The 22,245-nt window shown below is 40.9% G+C and overlaps 1 protein-coding gene and 1 long non-coding RNA gene across 2 annotated transcripts; both read left to right on the plus strand.

Moving 5' to 3' along the window:
• Positions 1–3,719: 3,719 nt before the first annotated feature.
• LOC105052002 (tubby-like F-box protein 14) lies at positions 3,720–11,819 on the plus strand. The gene is made up of 5 exons (XM_010932676.4): positions 3,720–4,012; positions 8,686–9,308; positions 9,473–9,560; positions 10,662–10,794; positions 10,878–11,819. The coding sequence occupies exons 2-5, from the start codon at positions 8,961–8,963 to the stop codon at positions 11,605–11,607; spliced, it is 1,299 nt and encodes a 432-aa protein (XP_010930978.2). The 5' UTR covers positions 3,720–4,012; positions 8,686–8,960; the 3' UTR covers positions 11,608–11,819.
• Positions 11,820–13,467: 1,648 nt separating this feature from the next.
• Positions 13,468–18,619, plus strand: LOC140851438 (uncharacterized). The gene is made up of 2 exons (XR_012134190.1): positions 13,468–17,448; positions 17,544–18,619. It is a non-coding gene; the product is annotated as an uncharacterized lncRNA (long non-coding RNA).
• The last annotated feature ends 3,626 nt before the right edge of the window (positions 18,620–22,245 follow it).

Consider the following 22,245-nt stretch of genomic DNA (forward strand, 5'->3'; position numbering starts at 1 on the left):
ACTTGCGTTAAAAATGTATGTTTGTGTTGCCTCCATTTTTTGCAGCTCCATAATTTTTACAGATTCGCATAAATTAACAGTATCTACTTTGGTAAAGAGTGGTACTAATTTCCTTTAGCGGTAAGATAAAAAGGCAACAAGCAAAGTCTTTGCAAAAGACAATTCAGCTATATGGCACACAAATCCCAATTAACAACCAATCTTCTCTCACCTTCTCACGTCAAGATTGTTATAATCTGACATCTAGGGAGTCCACCTGTTTCTAAAACATAGAGTCTTGTCATCTCTCTGTGTCATCACTTTCATGCTTCCACTCTTTCAGGGCGTACACTTTGAATTTATTAATTAAGTTGATGGACGTTTTCAAGTAGATGGGAGCCACTCCAAAGCATTCATCAAGTGCTACCCTCCATGATAAAAGATGCTGACTCATTGCAAATTCTCCTTTAGTCAATCAACTGTGCTGTTTCCCAGTAATTATCAAAGTTGGACCATTGAAACAAAGGATGGAAAAGAAACAAAAGGAAAAGTGAAAAGAAGTCCCATTAGTTGGGTCCAAGTTCTCTCAATTTATCACCCTAGACCAAAACTAAATCAGCTTTTTATTTTTGCAAGGGTATAGTATTTCGAGTACTTTCAAGTATATTACATTGAAAACTCCAAAATCTTAAATCAATTTGAATTCATTTCCACACGAGGAAGTCCATGCGTTGAGGTCCGGCCCAATCACAAACCTAACGTGCCTTAACCGTCCAACTTAACCACTGCCATGATGCCGGAAAAATAGCTTAAGCAACTTAGATTGCCATGCCTCCCTTGTGAATGCTAAGAAAACCAGAGATTTTACCTTCTACACTCACAACAAAATATTGGCCGTCATCATTAATCGGTAAGAGGTGGGTAGCACCTCCTACTTAAATCATATATAGATATATATATAAAGATAGATTTGGATAAAATTAATTAAATTTGGATTCAAATTCAATCATATCAAAATTGGATAAGAAGGATTCTACATCAATGATCCAAATCATTTGATGTGATTTATTATCTTAAAATTATTTATATAAAAAAAAATCATATGATTTAAAGATTTTTAACTTATGCATCAAATGAACAAAAAAATATATATAATTAAATTTTATTTAGATTGTTCAATTTTTGACTACTTGATATATGGACTACAAGTTTGCAAACCATATGATTTTTTGGATACAAATAATTTTGAGATAGTAAAATATATTCAACGACTTAAATTATTGATGTAAAATTTTTATTATAAAATTTTAATTTGATTGGATCAGATCCAATAAATTAAGTTAATTGGAACATCTAAGGGCGCTAATGCATGGAAAATTGACTAAAGTATCTATCGTAACTTAGAAGGTGGTTTGACCCTTGACTCGGTAGGCCAAGTTTTGGTCAAAATAATGACCGTGTCACTAATTTTTGCGCCATCCTAGACTTCCATGATGGAGCATGCGGACATCATCATAATTTTCCGACACATTGTTTTCTTAAATTATCAGCACGCTCCTCAACGGACCTCGTGATGGTCCGTTAAGTTACACCTCCGAATTCCCCCACCTCAAAATATTCTCATTCCAAAAGTCCAACCCAAACCCCACCTGATTTATTTGCAGCATCATTCCTGACATTTTCTAAATTCGCCGCATAGTCCTCCACTTCCAATACCAAGTACGTGAGGCAGAATATAAAATGTGAGTTATACATACATAAATTGTGAATTCAAGGAGAAGTCACGATGAGGTGATTAGAGCTAAGTATGCCTTTTGGATTGCTGGCATTGACATTCAAGTTGATCAAAGAGACTCCTTTATAAGAAAAGAGATCTACCTATGGATCTAGATAATTCTTGATTATGTTAAATAAAATATAGGGAATGGATGGGACATAAATCTTACTCATGATTCTTAGATTACTGACATATCAATAGATTGCTAATCCACCTATATCTGTGTGGAGACTACTGACTCATGTGGATAGTGGATTTCTTTCGGCCAAAGAGATGGATGGCATGTTGATATGGTATCCCAACTTTTCGGATCGGCTTTAGTGGAGAGAGTGCTGGCTACTGCTGTCTCTATCTTCAGGGGTCTAAATAGTAGAGTCTGGAGCTATGCTTGTATATCAAAGGCAGCGACGAGAGATCTCTACGAGGTGTTTAGGAGGGAGGTGGTCAGAAGGATGGATAGGGTGTAGATTTAGAGACTCCAAATCCACTCGAGGGTTCATCTCTTCTTTTGGAAGGTGGCCTGGTGTTGACTTCCAACTAGGACAGTGCTGCATGCTAAGGACATGGGCATTCCTCTGCCTTATCCAAATGATTGTAGTGATGACAAAATGGCAGACTATGTTTTGTTTCTTTGTCTTAAGACTTGACGTGTATAAACTTTGGCGGAGTTCTTTTGGGTGGCAAGTGCTTTTATAGAGCTGGCTTAATTTTTTTTGGAGGGGCTATGACGAAACCTACAGAGTGATTCATCTAGGTGGTTGGAGATTAGGGTAGCATAGGGGAACCTTTGAGACGTTTTGGTAGCTAGTGAGATTAATCCTGAAGAGGGCGTTAGTGCAAATTAAGGAGGTTATAGATGCACTATTAACTAGTTCAACCTTTGTTACTTGGGACATCTGTGACTCTCCATTCGCTCAGGCAGCGATTTGTGCTGTTTTTATTATTTGGGAGCCCCCATCTCCGAGTTTCCTAAAAGTCAACTTCAATAGCGATATGAGAGGTTCCAAAGATGGTGCAGGCTTCATTATCTACAATACTGACTCCAGATTAGTGGCAGCCAATGAGTGTCACCTTTTCGATAGCATCATTTCTGCAGTAGAGTTGCGGGCTGCTTGGACTGGTATATTCTCTGTGAGGTTGCGATTGCAGGTAAAGAAGCTGATTGTGAAGGATAATTTGGCCACCGTCATTAGTGGCCTGCAGAAGCAGGTTAGTGCTGCTCACCTTCTCCTCAACGATACTTGGTGTCTTATTTGGGATTTCTTGATTGAGATCAAGCATGTCTATCAGAAAATCAATAGTATGGTCGATTAAGTGGCCTCTTTTATGGATGAGCACATTGGAGTTGTATGGACTGAGATGGTTGAGGTGCCATTAGTATTTTAGGATATTTTTTTTTTTATTGTGTTCGTACTCACAATGTATAATTGCTTCATCTTATCAAAGAAAAAAAAAGTCACAGTTCACTTATGAACATCCACATGGCCAGTAAATTAACAACATGATAAGTTTCTAGCAATAAATATGTGAGATCCCAAAAAAATATATGTGTACGTAGTAAAAATCCAAGTTCCCAACCATGCATGGATAAAGGTTGTAAAGAATTAAAATAAATTGCCACCCACTTTACCCACTCCCTAGGTTTTTGAGAAAGAGCGGATATAATTTTTCATCACGGGAGCTGAGATTATTTCAGATATTTCATATGAAATGTGATGATTATTCTCCAGCAATCTAACATAGGAGGGCTTTTCCTATAATTTCAGAAATGTAGGGATTTTTATTCAAAAGGGTCCCAGATTTACAAACGGCAAGCGCCACATCATATGTGAACGGGAACGGGACAAGGCGACGGCACGCGTAACGGAACGGAAAGTCAAAGGGCCCCGCAAGCGTGGACGGGCCGCGGCTTGGATAAAATAATACCAATAATAAGGATGGAAGCCGGGGTTGGCTCATCTATTCTTAATTCTTTTCTTCTGTCCCACTTTCCGCTCCGTCTGTCAAGTGGATTTAACGAGGCTTTCAAATCCGGCTGGCTTCTTGAATGCAAAAGGCGGAGAAGGTCGAAGAGAGAGAAGAACGTGCACGGTGGTGGTGCCGGCGAATCGGAAGGAAGGGATCGGGCCGAGATCTGGGTGCGGGCGAGATCGATGCTGTGGGATTTGATGCCTTTCTTGCGCTCTCACCGAGGCCTAGGGTTTTAAGCGCTCGTCTCTGAGGCCCTTGTGGGGCTTTTCCGTTTCGATTTGAGAGGTAAACGCCGGATTATTGATTTCTTTCGCTCTCTCTTTTTTGGGCGATTTATCGATGATTTTTGATTTTCTGGTCGGTCTTGAGTGGGATCTTGGGGAATTTGTGCGTACTTTTTGGACGGAATCATTGTAGATCTGTGATTTTAGATGTTTCTTTTGTCATTCCTTTAAGAAATTTACCAAAGTTTGGATGTCTCGGTGGGTGGTGTTGGAGTTCCGAGTTCTTCTTAGGCATTTTGATGTTTTTTTTTTTTTTTGGAGGTTTCTTTCTGTATGAATCTTCATAAAGATCTAGGTTTCTTCCGACGGTTGTGAGTTTGGGGAGGAATGCTGTCTCTTGTTTCTCATAAAGACCTAAAGCACTATTTTGGCGATTTAGGCTGAAATTTCTCTTCTTGGTTTGTTTTTGTCCCCCTTTTCTGGCTTCCTTTTGGTCGAAGCGTTTGGTTTTGGGGAGAAAATTTTCTTTTCTAATGCATTTCTATTGATTATTTCTTTTTTTTTTTCTCCTCCAACGAGGTCCTTTCTATATTGTCGACCTCTGTTCGGCTTCTGAGATGTCTATTGGGCGTATCTTATAGTGGTGTCCTATTCTGCCACGACAATCTACTTCCTTTTCCCGAGGGCCAGTAGAAGAGCCCCTCAGTTGTGATGACAGGAGATTTGTTAGGATTTGACGCCTCAAGATTCAGCCCACATTGAGCCCACAGCGAGGTTCGCGGCGAAAAATGGAGTCCAACGAGACCAAGATCACCTGAATCGGAGCTCGGATGGAGAAGATACGAGCTTTCGAAGATAGCACGAAAACCGAGGCGGCGGAGGACCGCCGGCGACCGGCGGCGGGCGGCAGCGGCGCGGCCGCAGGCGGCGGCGCGCGGGACGCGCGTCCCAGGCCCGCTGGCCCGCGTGGGACGCGGGACCCAGGCCCGGGCGGGACGCGGGACCCAGGCCCGCGCGGGACGCGCGTCCCAGGCCCAGGCCCGCACGGGACGCGCGACCCAGGCCCAGGCCCGTGCGGGACGCGCGACCCAGCAGCCTGCTGGCCCATTCCCGGTCCACCGTGGACCGGGTGGTCCACGGCGCGGCCTGTGGACCGCGTGGACGTTTCCCACTCGTTTCTCGCGGTCCACGGCCCTATTCCGTGGACCGGAGCGCGATCTAAGGGTCCAGAGAGCTCCCGGTGTTGATCGGACGGCTTGGGACGTGATTTGGCTTGATTAAGGATTCCTAATCACCCTCTAACCTATGTTTAAGGCTTTAAAAGGCCTGAGACACAGCGGAGAACGAGCGGTTTTGGTTTCTCGCCGCCGTACGAACCGAGAGGAGAGAGAGAGGCGTGAGGCGCTGTGAGAGAAGGAGCAGGAGGCTCTTGGACAGCGGTCGCCAGGCTCTTCAGGGGTTCAGGGGGGTCTCCAAGAGAGAGAGAGCTTTTGTGAGGGAAACTTCATGTGAGAGAGAATTGGGTGTACAAGGGTTGAGGGTGAGGTCTCCTCTTGTAAAATTTTCTTTTCATAGTGAAGTTTGCATGCCCCGTGGAGGCGAGCCCTTTTGTGGCTGATCCACGTATTTTGATTGTTTTTCTTCTGTTTTGTTTCTTCTTTCTTCCTGCTGCATCGCGTGGTACTGAAAGGGTCTTGGGAGGTGGTGTCCTGGCCAGACATCCACCCAACAAGTGGTATCAGAGCAAGGCGGTACAAGGACGCAGATTGCAGTGGTGGTGAGCAAGACTGAAGATGGAGAAAACAGGAACAATCAGGATGGAGATCAACAAGTTTGATGGTAAGAGCAATTTCTCCTTGTGGCAGGCAAGGGTGAAGGACGTGCTCATCCAACAGGGGTTGATCGAAGCTCTCTTGTGCGATGAGAAACCGACCACCATGGAGGTGCGGGATTGGAAACGGCTACAGATGCAGGCGGTGAGTACCATCCGCATGTACCTGGCGGATGAGGTGGTGATCCATGTGCTGAGCGAGACTTCCCCGACGGTGCTGTGGTCGAAGCTCGAGGAGTTGTACATGGCGAAGTCTCTCACCAACACTCTTTTCCTCTGGAGGCAGTTTTACCAACTGCGGATGACTGAGGGACAGAGCGTGCAGGAGCATTTGAGCCACTTCCAGAAGATCCTCACCGACCTTCTCAGCGTTGGCGAGAACGTTGAGGAGAAGACCAGGGCGCTGGTTTTGCTGGCGTCGCTTCCTTCTTCGTACGAGTCCTTGGTGACTGCTCTTCTAGTGGGGAAGAGCACTATCAAGATGGACGAGGTCACCGCGGCGATACTCCAGAACGAGGTTCTCAGGAGGGAGAACTCAGCTTCGAGCTCAGGTGTCGATAGCTCAGCTTTGGTGACTTCTGGAGGTGCAGGAGGCGGTAGACGGAGCGACAGAAGATCGCATCGAGGGCGGTCTAAGTCCAGGAGGGACTTGAGCAAAATCAGGTGTTACCGGTGTGAAGAGTTGGGGCATCTAGCCAGAGATTGCCCTCAACTGAAAAATCGGATGGTGGCTGCTGTAGCGACGGCCGGCAGCGATTCAGATGGAGATGTCCTGGAGATATCTGACGAGGTATCTACTTCTTCCCAGCAGTGGATATTAGATTCTGCATGCCCCTATCATGTGTGTTGCAGAGAGGAGCAGTTTGACTCCCTGGAGAACAGTGAGAGCACTGTATATCTGCCGGATGGATCGAGCTGTGCGATCAGAGGCATTGGGACGGTCAGCTGGAGGACACATGACGGTGCAGTGAGGAGATTGGGGGAGGTCCGATACATACCCGATTTCAGGCGGAATCTTATCTCACTTAGCAGACTGGATTCGAGAGGCTACAGGACGGTAGCTGGTGGAGGAATCTTGAGGGTGCTACGCGGCGATAGGATTGTGCTGGAGGGGAAGAAGGGGAGCAGAGGACATTATTACCTGGCAGGGAGCCCAGTGCGAGGTGGAGCATCGGGAGCCAGGTGGAGCCCAGAGCGAGGTGGAGCTCCAGGAGGCGGATTGGGCATGAGACAAGAGACTCGGGAGGACGAGAGGCGACGTCGCAAGGTAAGATTCCTATTGCCGCAGGATGATGCCCCGAGCAGGTCTCAGGTCAGGAGGAGCACAGCATACGACGGAGATGGGATCGAGCAGCCTGGCTCGACTCCCATGTTTGCCCATCCATGATCAGCAGGCGATTGCCCCAGGGCATGGGGGCGAGGAGATCCAGAAGCTCTCAGAGTTTGGAGGAGGCTGAATATCGAGTCGAGGTGGAGATTGTTAGGATTTGACGCCTCAAGATTCAGCCCACATTGAGCCCACAGCGAGGTTCGCGGCGAAAAATGGAGTCCAACGAGACCAAGATCACCTGAATCGGAGCTCGGATGGAGAAGATACGAGCTTTCGAAGATAGCACGAAAACCGAGGCGGCGGAGGACCGCCGGCGACCGGCGGCGGGCGGCAGCGGCGCGGCCGCAGGCGGCGGCGCGCGGGACGCGCGTCCCAGGCCCGCTGGCCCGCGTGGGACGCGGGACCCAGGCCCGGGCGGGACGCGGGACCCAGGCCCGCGCGGGACGCGCGTCCCAGGCCCAGGCCCGCACGGGACGCGCGACCCAGGCCCAGGCCCGTGCGGGACGCGCGACCCAGCAGCCTGCTGGCCCATTCCCGGTCCACCGTGGACCGGGTGGTCCACGGCGCGGCCTGTGGACCGCGTGGACGTTTCCCACTCGTTTCTCGCGGTCCACGGCCCTATTCCGTGGACCGGAGCGCGATCTAAGGGTCCAGAGAGCTCCCGGTGTTGATCGGACGGCTTGGGACGTGATTTGGCTTGATTAAGGATTCCTAATCACCCTCTAACCTATGTTTAAGGCTTTAAAAGGCCTGAGACACAGCGGAGAACGAGCGGTTTTGGTTTCTCGCCGCCGTACGAACCGAGAGGAGAGAGAGAGGCGTGAGGCGCTGTGAGAGAAGGAGCAGGAGGCTCTTGGACAGCGGTCGCCAGGCTCTTCAGGGGTTCAGGGGGGTCTCCAAGAGAGAGAGAGCTTTTGTGAGGGAAACTTCATGTGAGAGAGAATTGGGTGTACAAGGGTTGAGGGTGAGGTCTCCTCTTGTAAAATTTTCTTTTCATAGTGAAGTTTGCATGCCCCGTGGAGGCGAGCCCTTTTGTGGCTGATCCACGTATTTTGATTGTTTTTCTTCTGTTTTGTTTCTTCTTTCTTCCTGCTGCATCGCGTGGTACTGAAAGGGTCTTGGGAGGTGGTGTCCTGGCCAGACATCCACCCAACAAGAGATTTCCCTTTTTTGCTTGCTGAGTTCTGAAGTTATTTGCAAATCTATTGAATGAGGACCTGAGAACCGAATATTTATGAGCAATCGAAGCCTGTGGTGTTGGCTCAAAAGGAAACACAAAAAAACTTTATGTGACGTTAGGTCCATAGTTATGGAGTCATTTAATCAACTTCAATCAATTCTTCTGAATTAATAGTCTTGTAATCTTCGCATAAGCTAAGTCGGCATATGATTTAGTTGGTTCTGGAAAAATTAATGCTGAAGCTGGTTTCCATGGTGACTGCATTCATAGACGTATAAAAGTAACTGCAGATTCTCTGGACTTTTAATTTCACGATATGTTCTGAAGTTAATTGCTTTATGTGTCAACATTTTATTTTCTTTTTTTTGTTGACTAATAACTATTGTTCTGCAGGGATTTGTATCACTTTTGGTGGTACCTGAGATCTTGTCAGGACTTTCAACTTGTAATAAGAAGGTAAGAGAGTTGCTTCTCAATAGTTCTTCTTTCAAGACATGATTCAGTGTAATGCCTTGAATGGTGCTTGAGAGCTGTGGTATGAGATTATTACTACCTGTGGAGGTTGTCAACCCAAACTGGAAGTCTCTGGCATCTGCTGTTTGCATAATAGCAGGCTAGCAAGTATATGCCTATTGGAAGATTGCTTTTTGAGTTTGAGTTAGGTTTAGATGTCATTCCGTAGCATTGTTCGTGATGTGAGAGATGGCATCGGTAGCTTATCTCGCCGGGGCTTCGAGGTGAGGTTCTCGGGTCATCACAGGGGGAAATCTCAGGGTGCTGTGGACGAATTGCATGATCAACCTGTAGTAATCCAGGACAGCTGTTGGGCTAGCCTTCCTCCTGAACTACTTCGTGATGTGATCAAAAGGTTGGAGGCAAGTGAGGGCACTTGGCCTTCCCGCAAAAATGTAGTTGCCTGTGCAGCTGTTTGCAGGTCATGGAGGGACATGTGTAAAGAGATTGTTAGAAGTCCAGAATTTTGTGGAAAGCTTACTTTTCCAGTATCCCTGAAGCAGGTGCTGTTCTTAATTCCCTGTGTCTATTTTGTGGATCATTGTATTGTTATTCTTTTTTTTTTTTTTCCTATTATGATATGACAAGTAATTAGTAATGTTATGGAATAATCATGGAAATGATATTCGATATAAATGTTTCTTATAGTTTTTTTTGCCTATTTCAGCCTGGACCTCGAGATGGCGCTATTCAATGCTTTATCAAGAGGGATAAATCAACTCTAACTTATCATCTGTATCTGTGTCTGAGTCCTGGTGAGCTTGTTTTCTTTATTTCTGTCCATACAATTGATGCCTTTGTTAATGAATTTATTGAGTCTAATTATTGTTTGCATAAATGCCACATTGGGTTTAAGTGTATCCTCATGAGTGTCATTAGTTTGTCGACCTGGTTTGCTTTAAGCACCAAACCTCATCGATAGAATTAAGAATTTAATCCTTTATTCAAGGCATTGATTATCTGTTATGCTGCTGCTCCCTTTTTCAATATCTGCTCTTCTTGAGGCACTTTTTCAGTGGCAATTAGATTTGATCAGGAAAGCCTCTGCCAGCCAGATGATGGACCATTTGGGGTCTGTTTGGATATTCCTATAGGATTGGGCTGAAAATCCTGTAGGAATTGGATCTATTGTCCCATCCAACTTTCATTTTTTAAGAGCCTATCCAAATCCAGTCTAGATCCTAGCCCGATGGAGATCTTTTATTTCTTCCCACGGGGTTTGGGCTGGGTGGTATATGGTTGATACAGCTATGCTTAAACAGACAGTCCAATCCACAAATCCTATAGGATGTTCAGCCTAGTACTGTAAGAATGTCTAAACAGGCTCTTGGTGTTTTCCTACATGTTTCGTGTGATTGACAGTTTCCCATGCACAACTGAGAACTTTTTTTTTTCAAAAAAAAAAATAAAGATAAGGTGCTTCTATTGCTGGGAAATTCCACTCATGTTGAAGTTGTATTCTGCTACTTATATTGTAGTGCTCGAGCCTATGTTTGTGTTTCTCCAATTCTTAGTTCTTGTGTTGGCCATGTCTTTCCAGCTTCAGTAGTTGAGAATCAGTTGCAGTTACATTCCAATTGTACGCTCGGATCAAACATTGCTCGTGTTTGCATTATCTTAACTAACCTGGCAAGTTTATATTTTTTTCCTTTTCTTCTCTCTTCTGTGTTTGATTTTTTTTTTTCTTTTTCCATTGGGTTCTCTCCTCTCTCTCGCGTGCGCGACTTGGATACACTTGTTTCACTAGTGCGTGTTGCTAGTATATGTTATAGAGGTAGTAGAGTTTGTTTTATCGAACGTTTTGGGTGAAGATGGTATATCCTTTAATTAATATCTAATTTGGTTTTTTATTGTAGCTGTACTCGTTGAAAATGGGAAGTTCCTCCTATCAGCGAAACGAACTCGGCGCACAACGTGTACAGAGTACATAATATCAACTGATGCTGAAAACATATCAAGATCGAGCAACACTTATATAGGAAAACTGAGGTGATTACAACTGTAAAAGACAATCCTTCTTTTCCATTTTGGGTTAATTTAATGAGCTGAAAGCTGATTGACTTTCATCTTAGGTCTAATTTTCTTGGCACGAAGTTTGTAATCTATGATACTCAACCTGCATACAACAGAGCAGCCATCTCCCAGCCAGGGAAGACAAGCAGGAGATTTTACTCCAAGAAAGTGTCTCCTAAATTTCCATCTGGAAGCTACAACATAGCACAGGTGACGTATGAGCTGAACGTCCTGGGAACGCGTGGCCCAAGACGCATGCACTGTATCATGCATTCCATTCCTGCCTCAGCCCTCGATGCTGGGGGGACCGTCCCTGGCCAGCCTGATCATCTGCTCCCCCGCTCGTTGGATGACTCCTTTGGCAGTATGTCCTTCTCCAAATCATCCATCATGGACCGCTCCATGGATTTCAGCAGTTCTCGCTTCTCTGACATTGCTGGAGGAGCTGGTGGTATTGGCGACGAGGAAGATGAGGCTAAAGAGAGGCCTCTGATCCTTCGAAACAAGGCCCCGAGATGGCACGAGCAGTTGCAATGCTGGTGCCTCAACTTCCGGGGTCGGGTGACCGTTGCATCCGTCAAGAACTTCCAGCTTATATCTGCGACACAGCCTGCTGCGGGAGCTCCAACACCGTCGCAACCCGCACCACCGGAGCATGATAAGATCATACTGCAGTTTGGGAAGGTTGCCAAGGATATGTTCACCATGGATTATCGGTACCCGCTTTCAGCTTTCCAGGCTTTTGCTATCTGCTTGAGTAGCTTTGACACCAAGCTGGCTTGCGAATAGCGCACCTGGAAGAATGCTGGAAAACTAATACAAAAGTTGGTGGTGTCTAATTTGCGTCAGCTGTTGATGCATCAGCTCTAATTTGCAACCGTGTTGCAGCATCTATTCATCCTCTTATCTTCTTTTCTTCATCCTTACCCCTCTCTTTATTTTCTGTAACAGGTTCTGTATCAAGTGATCAAATGGATATTCCGTTGGATGCTTTCTTATTATTTTCCCATTGCATTCCGTATCTTTAATCCCTTTAAACCAAATACCTTTCTTTAGGAATATTTGATGGTACCCATGCAGATGGGGCCGGCAACTTTTCCATTTGTGGGCCTAGACCGAGGTATAAAGCATACTTGATCTGGATCATTCACTCAGGGTTGCCTCGCGTCCGATGGCAAAAAGGCTGGACAGAAGGGGCCCACTGCTTCTGGGGGCACAATGGTGCCTGAGGGGGTCATGCCGAATTGTTGCTTGGTTGGAAGTCAGAATAAAAGCGGAGATAGGACGGCTATCCAGTGTTATGAGTCTAATGCGGACGGCCGGGTGTCAGTCTAGCGAGCAAGTAATCACCGATTGCTTGTATGATGTATATATGTGCACTTTGGAAGTAGGTTCAGTGTTACTTGATGGGTTTCCCTGTGGAGGGATATAGAACCTACGATCAGATGATTTGCGACAGTGTCGGCAACGGTATTTGCTCAAAAACCTGTACCAACATTGTTATCTGTAGGTTAAATTGGCAATGTTAGTCTTGAAACCTGATACGTTTCAATGTTGGAAATTCGATAGTTTATGCCTGAATGAAAGCTGTGTTTGCAACCGGGATGGATCTTTAATCACAGATTGCATAGGAACTAAATGCCTCTCTCTCATTGCTCGCTATTTGAAGCCTCTTGTTAAATCTCTGGTATGGCAAGAAAGGTGCCTGGTGTAATTATGGTAATATACTCAGATTAGAGGTAAGGAGCAGAGAAAATATCTTAGAAAATTATGGAGTTTGTAGATACAGTGGAGGCGCATAAGAAAGGACTGGCGTTTCTACAAGTCTGCAACGTCGTACATTGTTGCTTATTATGCGTGTGGTGGTGGTGGTGGAGGGAGGGTGGGGCCAACGTGGGTTTGATATCGTTAAATTATGATATTTTATTATTTTTAAAATTTTAATTATTGATCTTATATTATTAGATGTTTGGTCGTATAAGGGTAACTCATAAATGCTCAAAAGATATATGGAATTAAATTTTTTTATTTTTAAATTCAATATTTTTTATCCTATATCATATTACATTTGTATCATGTTCAAACGTTTCCATTTAAACCATGAAGCACCTGTTGAATTGCATCCATTACAAAAGATCTGTTATTAATGTCATTATAAAAAAATATAAAAATTATATAATTTTTTTAATATAAAATTAAAATATAAAAATTGATGGGAGCACAGTTTTTTTTTTTTTTTAAGATAAGATATTTATTTATATGTATTTTTTTTTTTACTTATCAAATAAAAATATTTATTTATCCACGATCATGACTTTCACAAGAATTTTAGTAGCAAGAAAATAATAAAATATCTATATATGATATTAGCATTAAGGATTGAGAATATATAATATCATCATGCAACATAACGAATTCAAATGAGCATAACTCATTAATCCAGATGAAAGCTTTAATTAACCCATCCGATTCACAAGAATCCATGGGCAAAACATAAGGAAATCAATATATTTTCATATTAACATTAAAATTTGGAAAATACGAAACAGATAATATATAACAACAAATCAAATAGAGGAACAGAAATAATCTATGATGGCAGTTTCGATATTAATGCAAATTCTAGTGGGCAATTAGAAGATCAATCCCCTATATGTAAGCGAACCCCTTCGTTTTCCCATGCCCTGCCTGGTTGCGTCTCGCTGCCGCTAGGGTTCCAAGTCCTTCCTCGCCCTCTCTCTGGTCCTAATGTTTTTTCTTTTTTTTTTTAACAAAAATTCTCTAGTTCTCGCATAGTTTTTTTCCCCAGATATCGCTTTTGTATTGCAATAGAAAATATGTTTGATTTATTGACGTATTTATTGTTGGGGATTTTCCTTGAATAAGAAGTCTGTGGATCGTCGGAGTGGATACCAGCGTACTCTATTCACCTTTTTGTTAAATTTTAATTTTATTTTCTGTTGCTAAAGATGTTAGTCGTGTTTATGTAATGCCCGATGATGGAAACCTTGTGGATTTTGGAGCGGCTTCTTGGTCTTTCATTTTGAGCATCTGTGCGTGCTTTAATCTTATCACCATTCCCACTGCAGCCGCCATCATCATCGTCATCATCATCATTACCATCACCGTCGTCTCATCATCTTCTTCTTCTATGCATGTCAAAGATGCTCACTATGAAAAATCAGCCATTAAGCCGTCGATGAATGCTGAAAGCTATGAGATCTGAGGGCTCCTCTCGTGAAACTTATTATTTAGATTTTTTAATTGTTTTCTCCGCCTTAAAAAAATAAAGGGCAATTGGTAAATTTTTTGGATTTGTTGACATTTTTTTAGAAAAAGAAAAAGATGGGATTTCTTATGGAGATTTCGGATACGGAAGGCTGTTCATGTCGCGTATTTGACGCTTTCTCACTGTCTAAACATTTTGGCACTATATCTCGATTTCAGTTCTTGAATCAGAAGTGCGGATTCTTTGAGACGTTGGATTTTTGCATTATTGAAACTTGCAAAGCATTACAATGCCCTTTTTTTATGAGTTAGATGTTAAACTGATAAGTAGAAATGCCTTTCTGGATGTTTTCCTGGTGATTATTTGGTTGGATTCTTGTTGTGTCTTGAACTTTGATGATGCCCAATGATGGAAACATGTTTATGGAGTGGCTGTATGGCTATTCTTTTGAGCATTACTGTGCCCTTGCTATACCACCACAGCACCACCAACTCCTCTGCTGCTGCTGCTGCTGCTGCTGCTTTTACTATTTGTCATGACCCATCTTTTCTCTTCTCTTCTTCTTCTTCTTCTTCTTTTACGACATCCTTCTGTTTGCACATGAAATGCTCAAAGTGAAATACCATTATTTGAGCCGCGGTGAATTTATAGAGCTATGAGATCTGAGGGCTTAACTATATGAAGTGCATAGTTGGAAATGCATTGTAATGATGCTTAAACCTTTTGTTTACAGTGCTTTTATTTCTCTTGTTTGGGTCTTAACTGTTTCTGCATATAGCAATGCTTACAGCTTTGCTTTCTGGATTTTTGTATTTGGTCATTTGACACCAAGACTTGCATTTCTAAGAACCAGCTAACAAGCATGATGGTAAATGTAAAGGAGCCGGGGGGGGGGGGGGGGGGTGGGGGCTGTTATTGGTTTTGATTCATTATTTCTTTTCCTGTAACTCAGATCAGTTGCATGGATACCATTGCAGCATATTGTAGTGCTTGTCTGGATGCTATTTGTAAATGCCACACAATTATCTCAACCTTTTTTGGTAAATGTTTATTAAGCAGGGATTTATGTCAGAGTAAAAGAGCTTCCATTAAATTTTTCCAAACCTTCCCTAAAGTTGAAATTGAGTGGCTAAAAGGCACTAGTAATATTCCATCTTTTTTGTCTTTTAAATCATATGTTTGTAGGGAACATGATAAGCGTGACAAAGTATCAGTTTTCGTATATTTGTTTGCTTTCATTTATTCTATTTGCTTATTTTTCACTAAATGGTTGCTTTTTGCTGATATAATTGCTTTCGGTTTATGTATAAAATTTCATGTGAAAACAACTTGGGAGAGTGCATTAGCCTTTCTAAATGTTATCTTGTAAGATTATGTTTTATTTTATTGTCTGCTTTATAATTCAACCTCTTCATGTCAATTGTTGGTTTTCCATGAAATATATTTAACTCCATGCTTTGCTTAGTTTGTAGTTGTGTTCTTTTTTCAAATTCATTTCAACTATGTTCCTCTTTTGAGGCTTGAAGAACGGTTTTTTTGGCACAAACTTTACCCATACCATTGTCCCTATCACTGTCTATATCCTTTTTAATGGATAGTTCAAAGCTTTAAATGAATATTTATTGTTCACATTGCTCCTGACTTTTGTAGCCTTTTATTTAAGTGTATACTATTTTAGACTGAATTGTTGAGCGGCATTGTAGCCCTTGTTTCTGATAAGCTAATTAACAGTTCTTTCTATGGTTGATGTTGTAATCATGACATTGTGGATCTTAATTATGAATGTGTCTTAATCACAGCTGAGGTTACTGCAACTGAGTTTCACTTTGCAGCTTGATAATTATTAATTTTGTTTTGCTACAGATTGTTAATTCTTTGAAGTTGAGTTTTTTGTCTTCATTAAAGTATGACTACACATAATCTTTCAAGGACCCAAACAATGCATGCTAACTGCTTGCTTTTGTCCAAATCGATGCCAAAGTTTTCTGTTGAAATTTTGAAGCAGTGCATTAGTTTATTTTATTTTATTTTATTTTTTTAAAGAGGTACTTGAAGCAGTCATTATTAATGACAGATGATTTTGCAGTGAAGGGCACCATGTTCTGTAACCATGTATCCCCTTGACTATTTGCTGTCTACTTTTTATTACCCAAAAAGGAAAACATATACTATTCCTGTCTGGATATGTGACTTTATCATACCTGTTTTTGTGCTCATGTTGAAATTGTTAAATTTACTCAGAATTGTTGAATTTTTGTGATTTGCTTGTTTTAAGCTGTTTTATGTTATACCCTTTTGGTTCACTGTTTAGACTGTTTTTATAATGCAATCTGTCATCCCCTAGTTCCCTATTGCCATGGTGGAAGATGGTGGTGGTTTTTACAGAAAAAATCTTGAGTTGGGTTGAAAGGATGCATAATGGAAATTCTCACAGATGAAAGATTTGTCATGACAATTGAGATGAAACTTTCTTAGTGGTTAATATGCTCTGTAATCAGAGATCTAATTGTCTAGTTTCAGGCAGACATTGCAAAATTGAATGATGCTAGGTTTAATTTGAACTACCTGTGTAAATACTATTACGTGTTTGAGATTAAGCAACCATTTAGGATCATGTTATGTAGCTTTGTTTCTTGGGGTGGGATTAAGGAGCTGGGGAGACCAGTCACACAGGAAAACCCTATAGAAAAAGATACAAAGAGCCCTGGCTACCCCTAATAACACAAGTTTATTGGTCTTGTAGATCAAACAATAAGCTAAGTATTGTTGATTGATTACTTAATCCTCTGCTAAATTATGGGCATGATAGGTTTACTGGAGAACTAGTCATCACTCATCTGCTTGGAACTTTGTAGTTGTTACCTGCAGCGGTAAACTCATGGATTCATTGAGAACAATACGTGTTTTCAGTCTATGTGATATAAAACAAGTGAATAAGCTGCTGCTTATTTATGCTTGTATCCTAATTTAAACTGTAAGTGCTCGCATAATGTGATATGCTGTAGTGCTCAAGTGAACAATTAAGTTGTCTGCTGGGACGTAAATAAGGCAATGAACTTAAACTGTAATTGCATGATAGACCGTAAGTATGGTTTCTTTTGTCCTTGAAGTGAATGAAGCATATCCATTTGGTGCTCCCAACTTCCTAGTCAGTCATGGACCATTGCAGGCAGCATAATAACCTCCAAATTGTATGATGCAATTCCCATCAAATAAAAACTGATTTCTTCCTGTTTGGTTGATAGGCTGGGTATTAATTGGTTTCAGATCAGGTGGACCATCAACACAGCTGGGTAGCTATCAATTAGGTGGCCAGTTGGTCATGCATGTTGGTTTACTGAACCCCTTTATTTTACAACCAAAGACTCCGAGAGGAATAGCATTCTTTATTTAGACCAACTGTAAATCTTTTTTCTTTAGTTGTATTAACAATTCCTGGGGAATAAATTGCTGATTTTATTGCAATGGATAAGGCTGATTCTGTTTTCTGTTACAGTGGCATGGGAAGTAGCGGAAGAGCCTTTTATATCGTGTTCTATTAAGTGATCGTGGACAACAGTCATTGGAGACATCTGTAATTTGGATCAATTAGATGATGTTGCCGGGTTCAAAATTTTATTTTCTCAGATGTGACAAACAGGAAGAATGATTTCTGTCCAAGATTTCCCAAGTACTGTTAATCATTTTTCAAAAACTAGAGAACTTTCTGCTAAGAGCGTTGGGAGCGATTGCATGTGTCTTCCCTAAATAACAAAGCGTTTTGTCTGTTGGGAGGGTTTTTATCTGCTTCTGTGATGGTTCCAACCTTTCTTATTGTATACCTTAATGATCATTAATGTTTCTCATCCATGTTTCTGCATGTACTCAGTCTACATGTTTTTACTACTTGACATTATGGTAGTGTCTGGTTCTATTTAAACCACAAGATTGAATGTTGGAGGGGTTATCAATCCATTATATTATTTTTTTTTGTTGGATTTTTCATTTTTTCTATATCTATTATTTATTCTGGCAGTTGTTTGCATTTTCTTTTTAATTTTAAAGCAATTGACATAGAAAACAATGGTTGAGTATTGAAGCTTTTATGATAACAGATTTATTAAATTGGAATCTTTCAAAATAATATGTCAATACGCAAATTTTCTGCCTAACACATGACTCCGTGTTGGTGGAACAATGCTTCGATACCATTCTGTTCTAGTGGACTGCCTGTTGGGCGCCCTTGAATAGAGGCCCAGAATATGTGGAAGGCTTCCAAGTAGTTGACTCTAAATGCATGCTGTCATTCTTTTGTGACTTGAGATTTCAGGGAATTCCTGCACATCTCCTCAACCGTGCAGCTGTAAGTTGCTGTTGCAGATTCCTGCAGGCATCGGAAAGAATACCCGGAAGGAAGGACCATTTTATTTAGGTGCTGTTCATGGCTTTGAGGATCTGCCCTTCACATGCTTGAAGTTTCATGGATTCTTCGTTACTCCAAGACGTAGTCATGGGAATGCTAGAATAGAAGATCAGACAAATGAATTGTCTTGGTAGTGATCAAAGATAATGTTCATTTTGTGCACTGTGCACTGTGCACAAGAAAACAAGGGATAATCTACATCTGAAAAAACGAAAGAAAAGAAAACAAGCACTATCGCGAAGTGTGCAATTTAAACTCGAGTTTTCCTTGTATATCTTTGTTGGCAACCTTTTCATGGTTGTGACTGTATATGTGGCCTGAATGGTTTCTGTCCATGGCCGCTTAGGTAACAGCCAAATTGCTGGATTTCCCACCATAGTTCATTACTTTTCCTGTCTGGTACCAACCCATTCATGTTCATACTTGTATCTAAGAAGGAATCCAGAGTTAGTCTGTAACTTGGTTTCTGGAACTTGTTTTTATTTCGGTGGTAACATCCAAATCAAGCCAAACGCCAGCGGTCGTAAATGCAAATAAAGATTTTTCGGTCAATTGTTCAGATACGGTGAAATTATAATGGCTGTTTCGATCAGGATGTTTTAAACCAACGTAAGGTGACTCAAGGCTGCAAGAAACTCTAAACCATTTTGTTTCTAGCTTGTGGTTTATATGTCTTGTTCGTATCATGTATTCCAAATTTACAATTTTATTTAGCTCATGCTTTTAATAACGGGCTCTGCATGGCAACTCATGCCTTCGTAGTATGGCTTGCTGCTGTTTGTACTTTTATTTCTAAATATTTTGATATTTATTTATTTATAATTTTTTTTTGCATCATTCGTAGTATAAAAAATTTAACGTGGAGCACATTATTTCATTCTATTAAATCGCGTAGTTATCATTTTTTAATATATATTTAATATCTATAATTTTATTTTTTTATTTGAAATTTTGAATGAATAAAATATTTTTTAAAAAAATTATGATAATTTTTTTTAAAAATTATGATATTTTTTTCATAAAAATTATGATATATTTTTTTTAAAAAATTATGATATTTTTTTATAAAATTATGATAATTCTGTGAAGGAGTGGTGTCATAATTTTTTTGAATAGATATTATAATTCTGTGAAAAAGTGTCATAATTTTTTTGAAAAAAAGGGATGTTATAATTTTGTGAAGGGATGCCATAATTTTTAAAAAGAGGTGTCATAATTTTTTAAAAAAATATTTTTAATATTAAATATTTTAAATAAAAAAATAAAATTATAGATATTAAATATGCATTGAAAAGTGACGGTTGCATGGTTCAATAAGATGAAGTGGTGCGCTATATGTTCGGAGGATGCCCAAATAATTTCTACTAATTTATTTGGAGCGTCCGTGCATTGCTGGCCCCTGATCCATTGTATATTGGACCATCAACATCAGCCCAATCACATTCAGTTGGTTACTTCTGACGCCGTATTCCGCTTAACAATGCTTTGGCATGTTCTTCATGGACTACGTCACCAAATGTCCAAGACATACGGCTGCAAACAATCTGGAAGGCCCAGCAACGGATGGTGGAGGTCATACTTACAATCTCCTATGATGCTAGATGTCCATTAAACAAATGAGGAGGAGAGTCTTTTAATACTGATTAGCTAGCTTATTCTGATCTCTAGCGTACTCCATATATTCAACGGGTTATGCCCACTTGCTTATCAAAGTCAACTACAATCTGCAGTTATTTGGTAGGAGCGGGACCGGTTGTAGGCAATTATTCTGCAACTTGGCCGACTTCGTGGATTGTTAAGATCAAACAGCAGGGAGGAGATTGGACCTGTATTGTTTTTGCATTATTAATTATCTAGTAAGACTTTTGGAGCTAGTTTAAAAGTATGGTGTTGCTTCTGTTTCAGAGAGAGAGAGAGAGAGGGGGGCTAGGTTTGTGACTTCTCTTCTTGTAGAAGAATTTTTCATGTATTGTTACCAAATATTTATTTTTTTGAGAAATTCATTTTTGCTTTAATGTAATAATACTTTTTTTAAGCAATGCTAAATGCCTTTAGCCAGTTTTGGTGACCTGTTGGGTGCATGGGATGTGGGGGGGCAAAAAGGTTAATTGGATGTTTGAACTCACGGTGAGGATTTGGGCAGCGGTTGGAAGAAATAGTTAATTTATCTGATTATGATCGAGATAGAGTTTGTGGGTCTAGTATGACTTCGCTGGAAAATTACAAAGGTTGGGTGGTCTGCTCTGATATTAGAACACGTGACAAAGAAATAGGAAGTCTGGATGGGTGGTGGCTGTGGCTTTGGTGTGATTGTTTGATGGTGATTATAGTTTCTTCAATTAATACGTTTGTTATAGATTCGAAAAATGTATAGTGTCTTTTATTTATCTTCTTACGATACCTAGTAAGAATGAATTTGGTGGAAGGACGTGGTCATTAAGGGAAGGGTATATTGATGACAGGATTCATGCATGGTTAGCTGGGGCTCAGAAGAGTTCCCAATGTTATAGATGTTGTTGTTCACGTTTCTTTAATATCCGTGAAGTGACAGAGCAAGCTTGCAAGTTTTCATGTCTGTTTGAAATAACATTTAAAGTGTGTTGGACCGCATCTAATTAAGCCACCCATGCAAAACCATGGCCAATTGCATTGAGTTGTCGGTAAACTGCACTAGATATTTGACCGCATTTAACGGATTATGCCAAGCCATGCTCAAATTGCACGTTCTTCCTAACGAAATTCTGCAACTATTATGTGTTTGACCCCTGAAATTTTGGTAGCTTATTTCACAGTTGCGTGTTTTCTGGATCTATTGGCCCTACAATTAAATAAAAAAGTTCAAAAATTATGCTTATAACACCTAATTCTAAATGTATTATAATATCTAAAACGTAGGGAGACATCCGAGTGGCACAGGCTTTTTGCATGCAAGTTCTAACATTTAAATATTCATTATCAGATTTCTATCTGACTTGCAATGGCTATTTGATCCATTCACCTACCATGGCTCATCAAAATTTGAATCATAACGCAAACCAATAACATTCCAATCTGTTGCTTGTGGTTGGAATCTATAAACTGTATGTTGAACAAGTATTCTTGCTTGCATGACTTGGTCGAGAAATCCATTAGAGTGAAAGGCTTCAATCTCACATAATTTCTTGTCCTGAAATAGAATTTGATTCTTGCACCTGGAAAACCGTTTGTTTTCGGTTTGGAAACTTAATCTTACATACGAAGGGCATTATGCTCTGCTTAGCTAGAAAATCTAACTAAAGATGATCTCCTGTTTATGTCTGCAATTTAATTTATATATTTTGAGTTTTAGACAATTAAGAAAAATAGGAGACTAATAATTATGAGGCAATTTAGACAAAGCAGTAGCATGGCCCGATCTAGTTCCAAATTCTTTTAATTGCTGTCTATGCGAGAGGATTGGTGAAAGATATGCCATCCAATATCAATCTTATCGTATCGTGTCACAAGTTGTGACAGCTTTAGAAAATATTAGATGCTAGAATTAGACTCTACAGCATGTTTCATAAAAAAATATAGATAGCCCTTTAATCATTTTATTATTATTTATTGTATGTATTTATGTATATATGTGTGTACATTTATGTATGTACACCTTGGAGCGCCCTACTTTACCTTTATTATCTTGTTTTTTATTTTTATTATTTACCTCATTTCAGTTAAACGGGATTGATGTTGCCCGTTCTACATATTAGATTATATTTCAAACATCGCCGCAAATTACACTGGACACAAACATCAGGTGCACCCGTTCCCGTTC

The sequence above is a fragment of the Elaeis guineensis genome, chromosome 9, assembly GCF_000442705.2.
Source record: "Elaeis guineensis isolate ETL-2024a chromosome 9, EG11, whole genome shotgun sequence".
In the NCBI taxonomy this organism is placed as follows: domain Eukaryota; kingdom Viridiplantae; phylum Streptophyta; class Magnoliopsida; order Arecales; family Arecaceae; genus Elaeis; species Elaeis guineensis.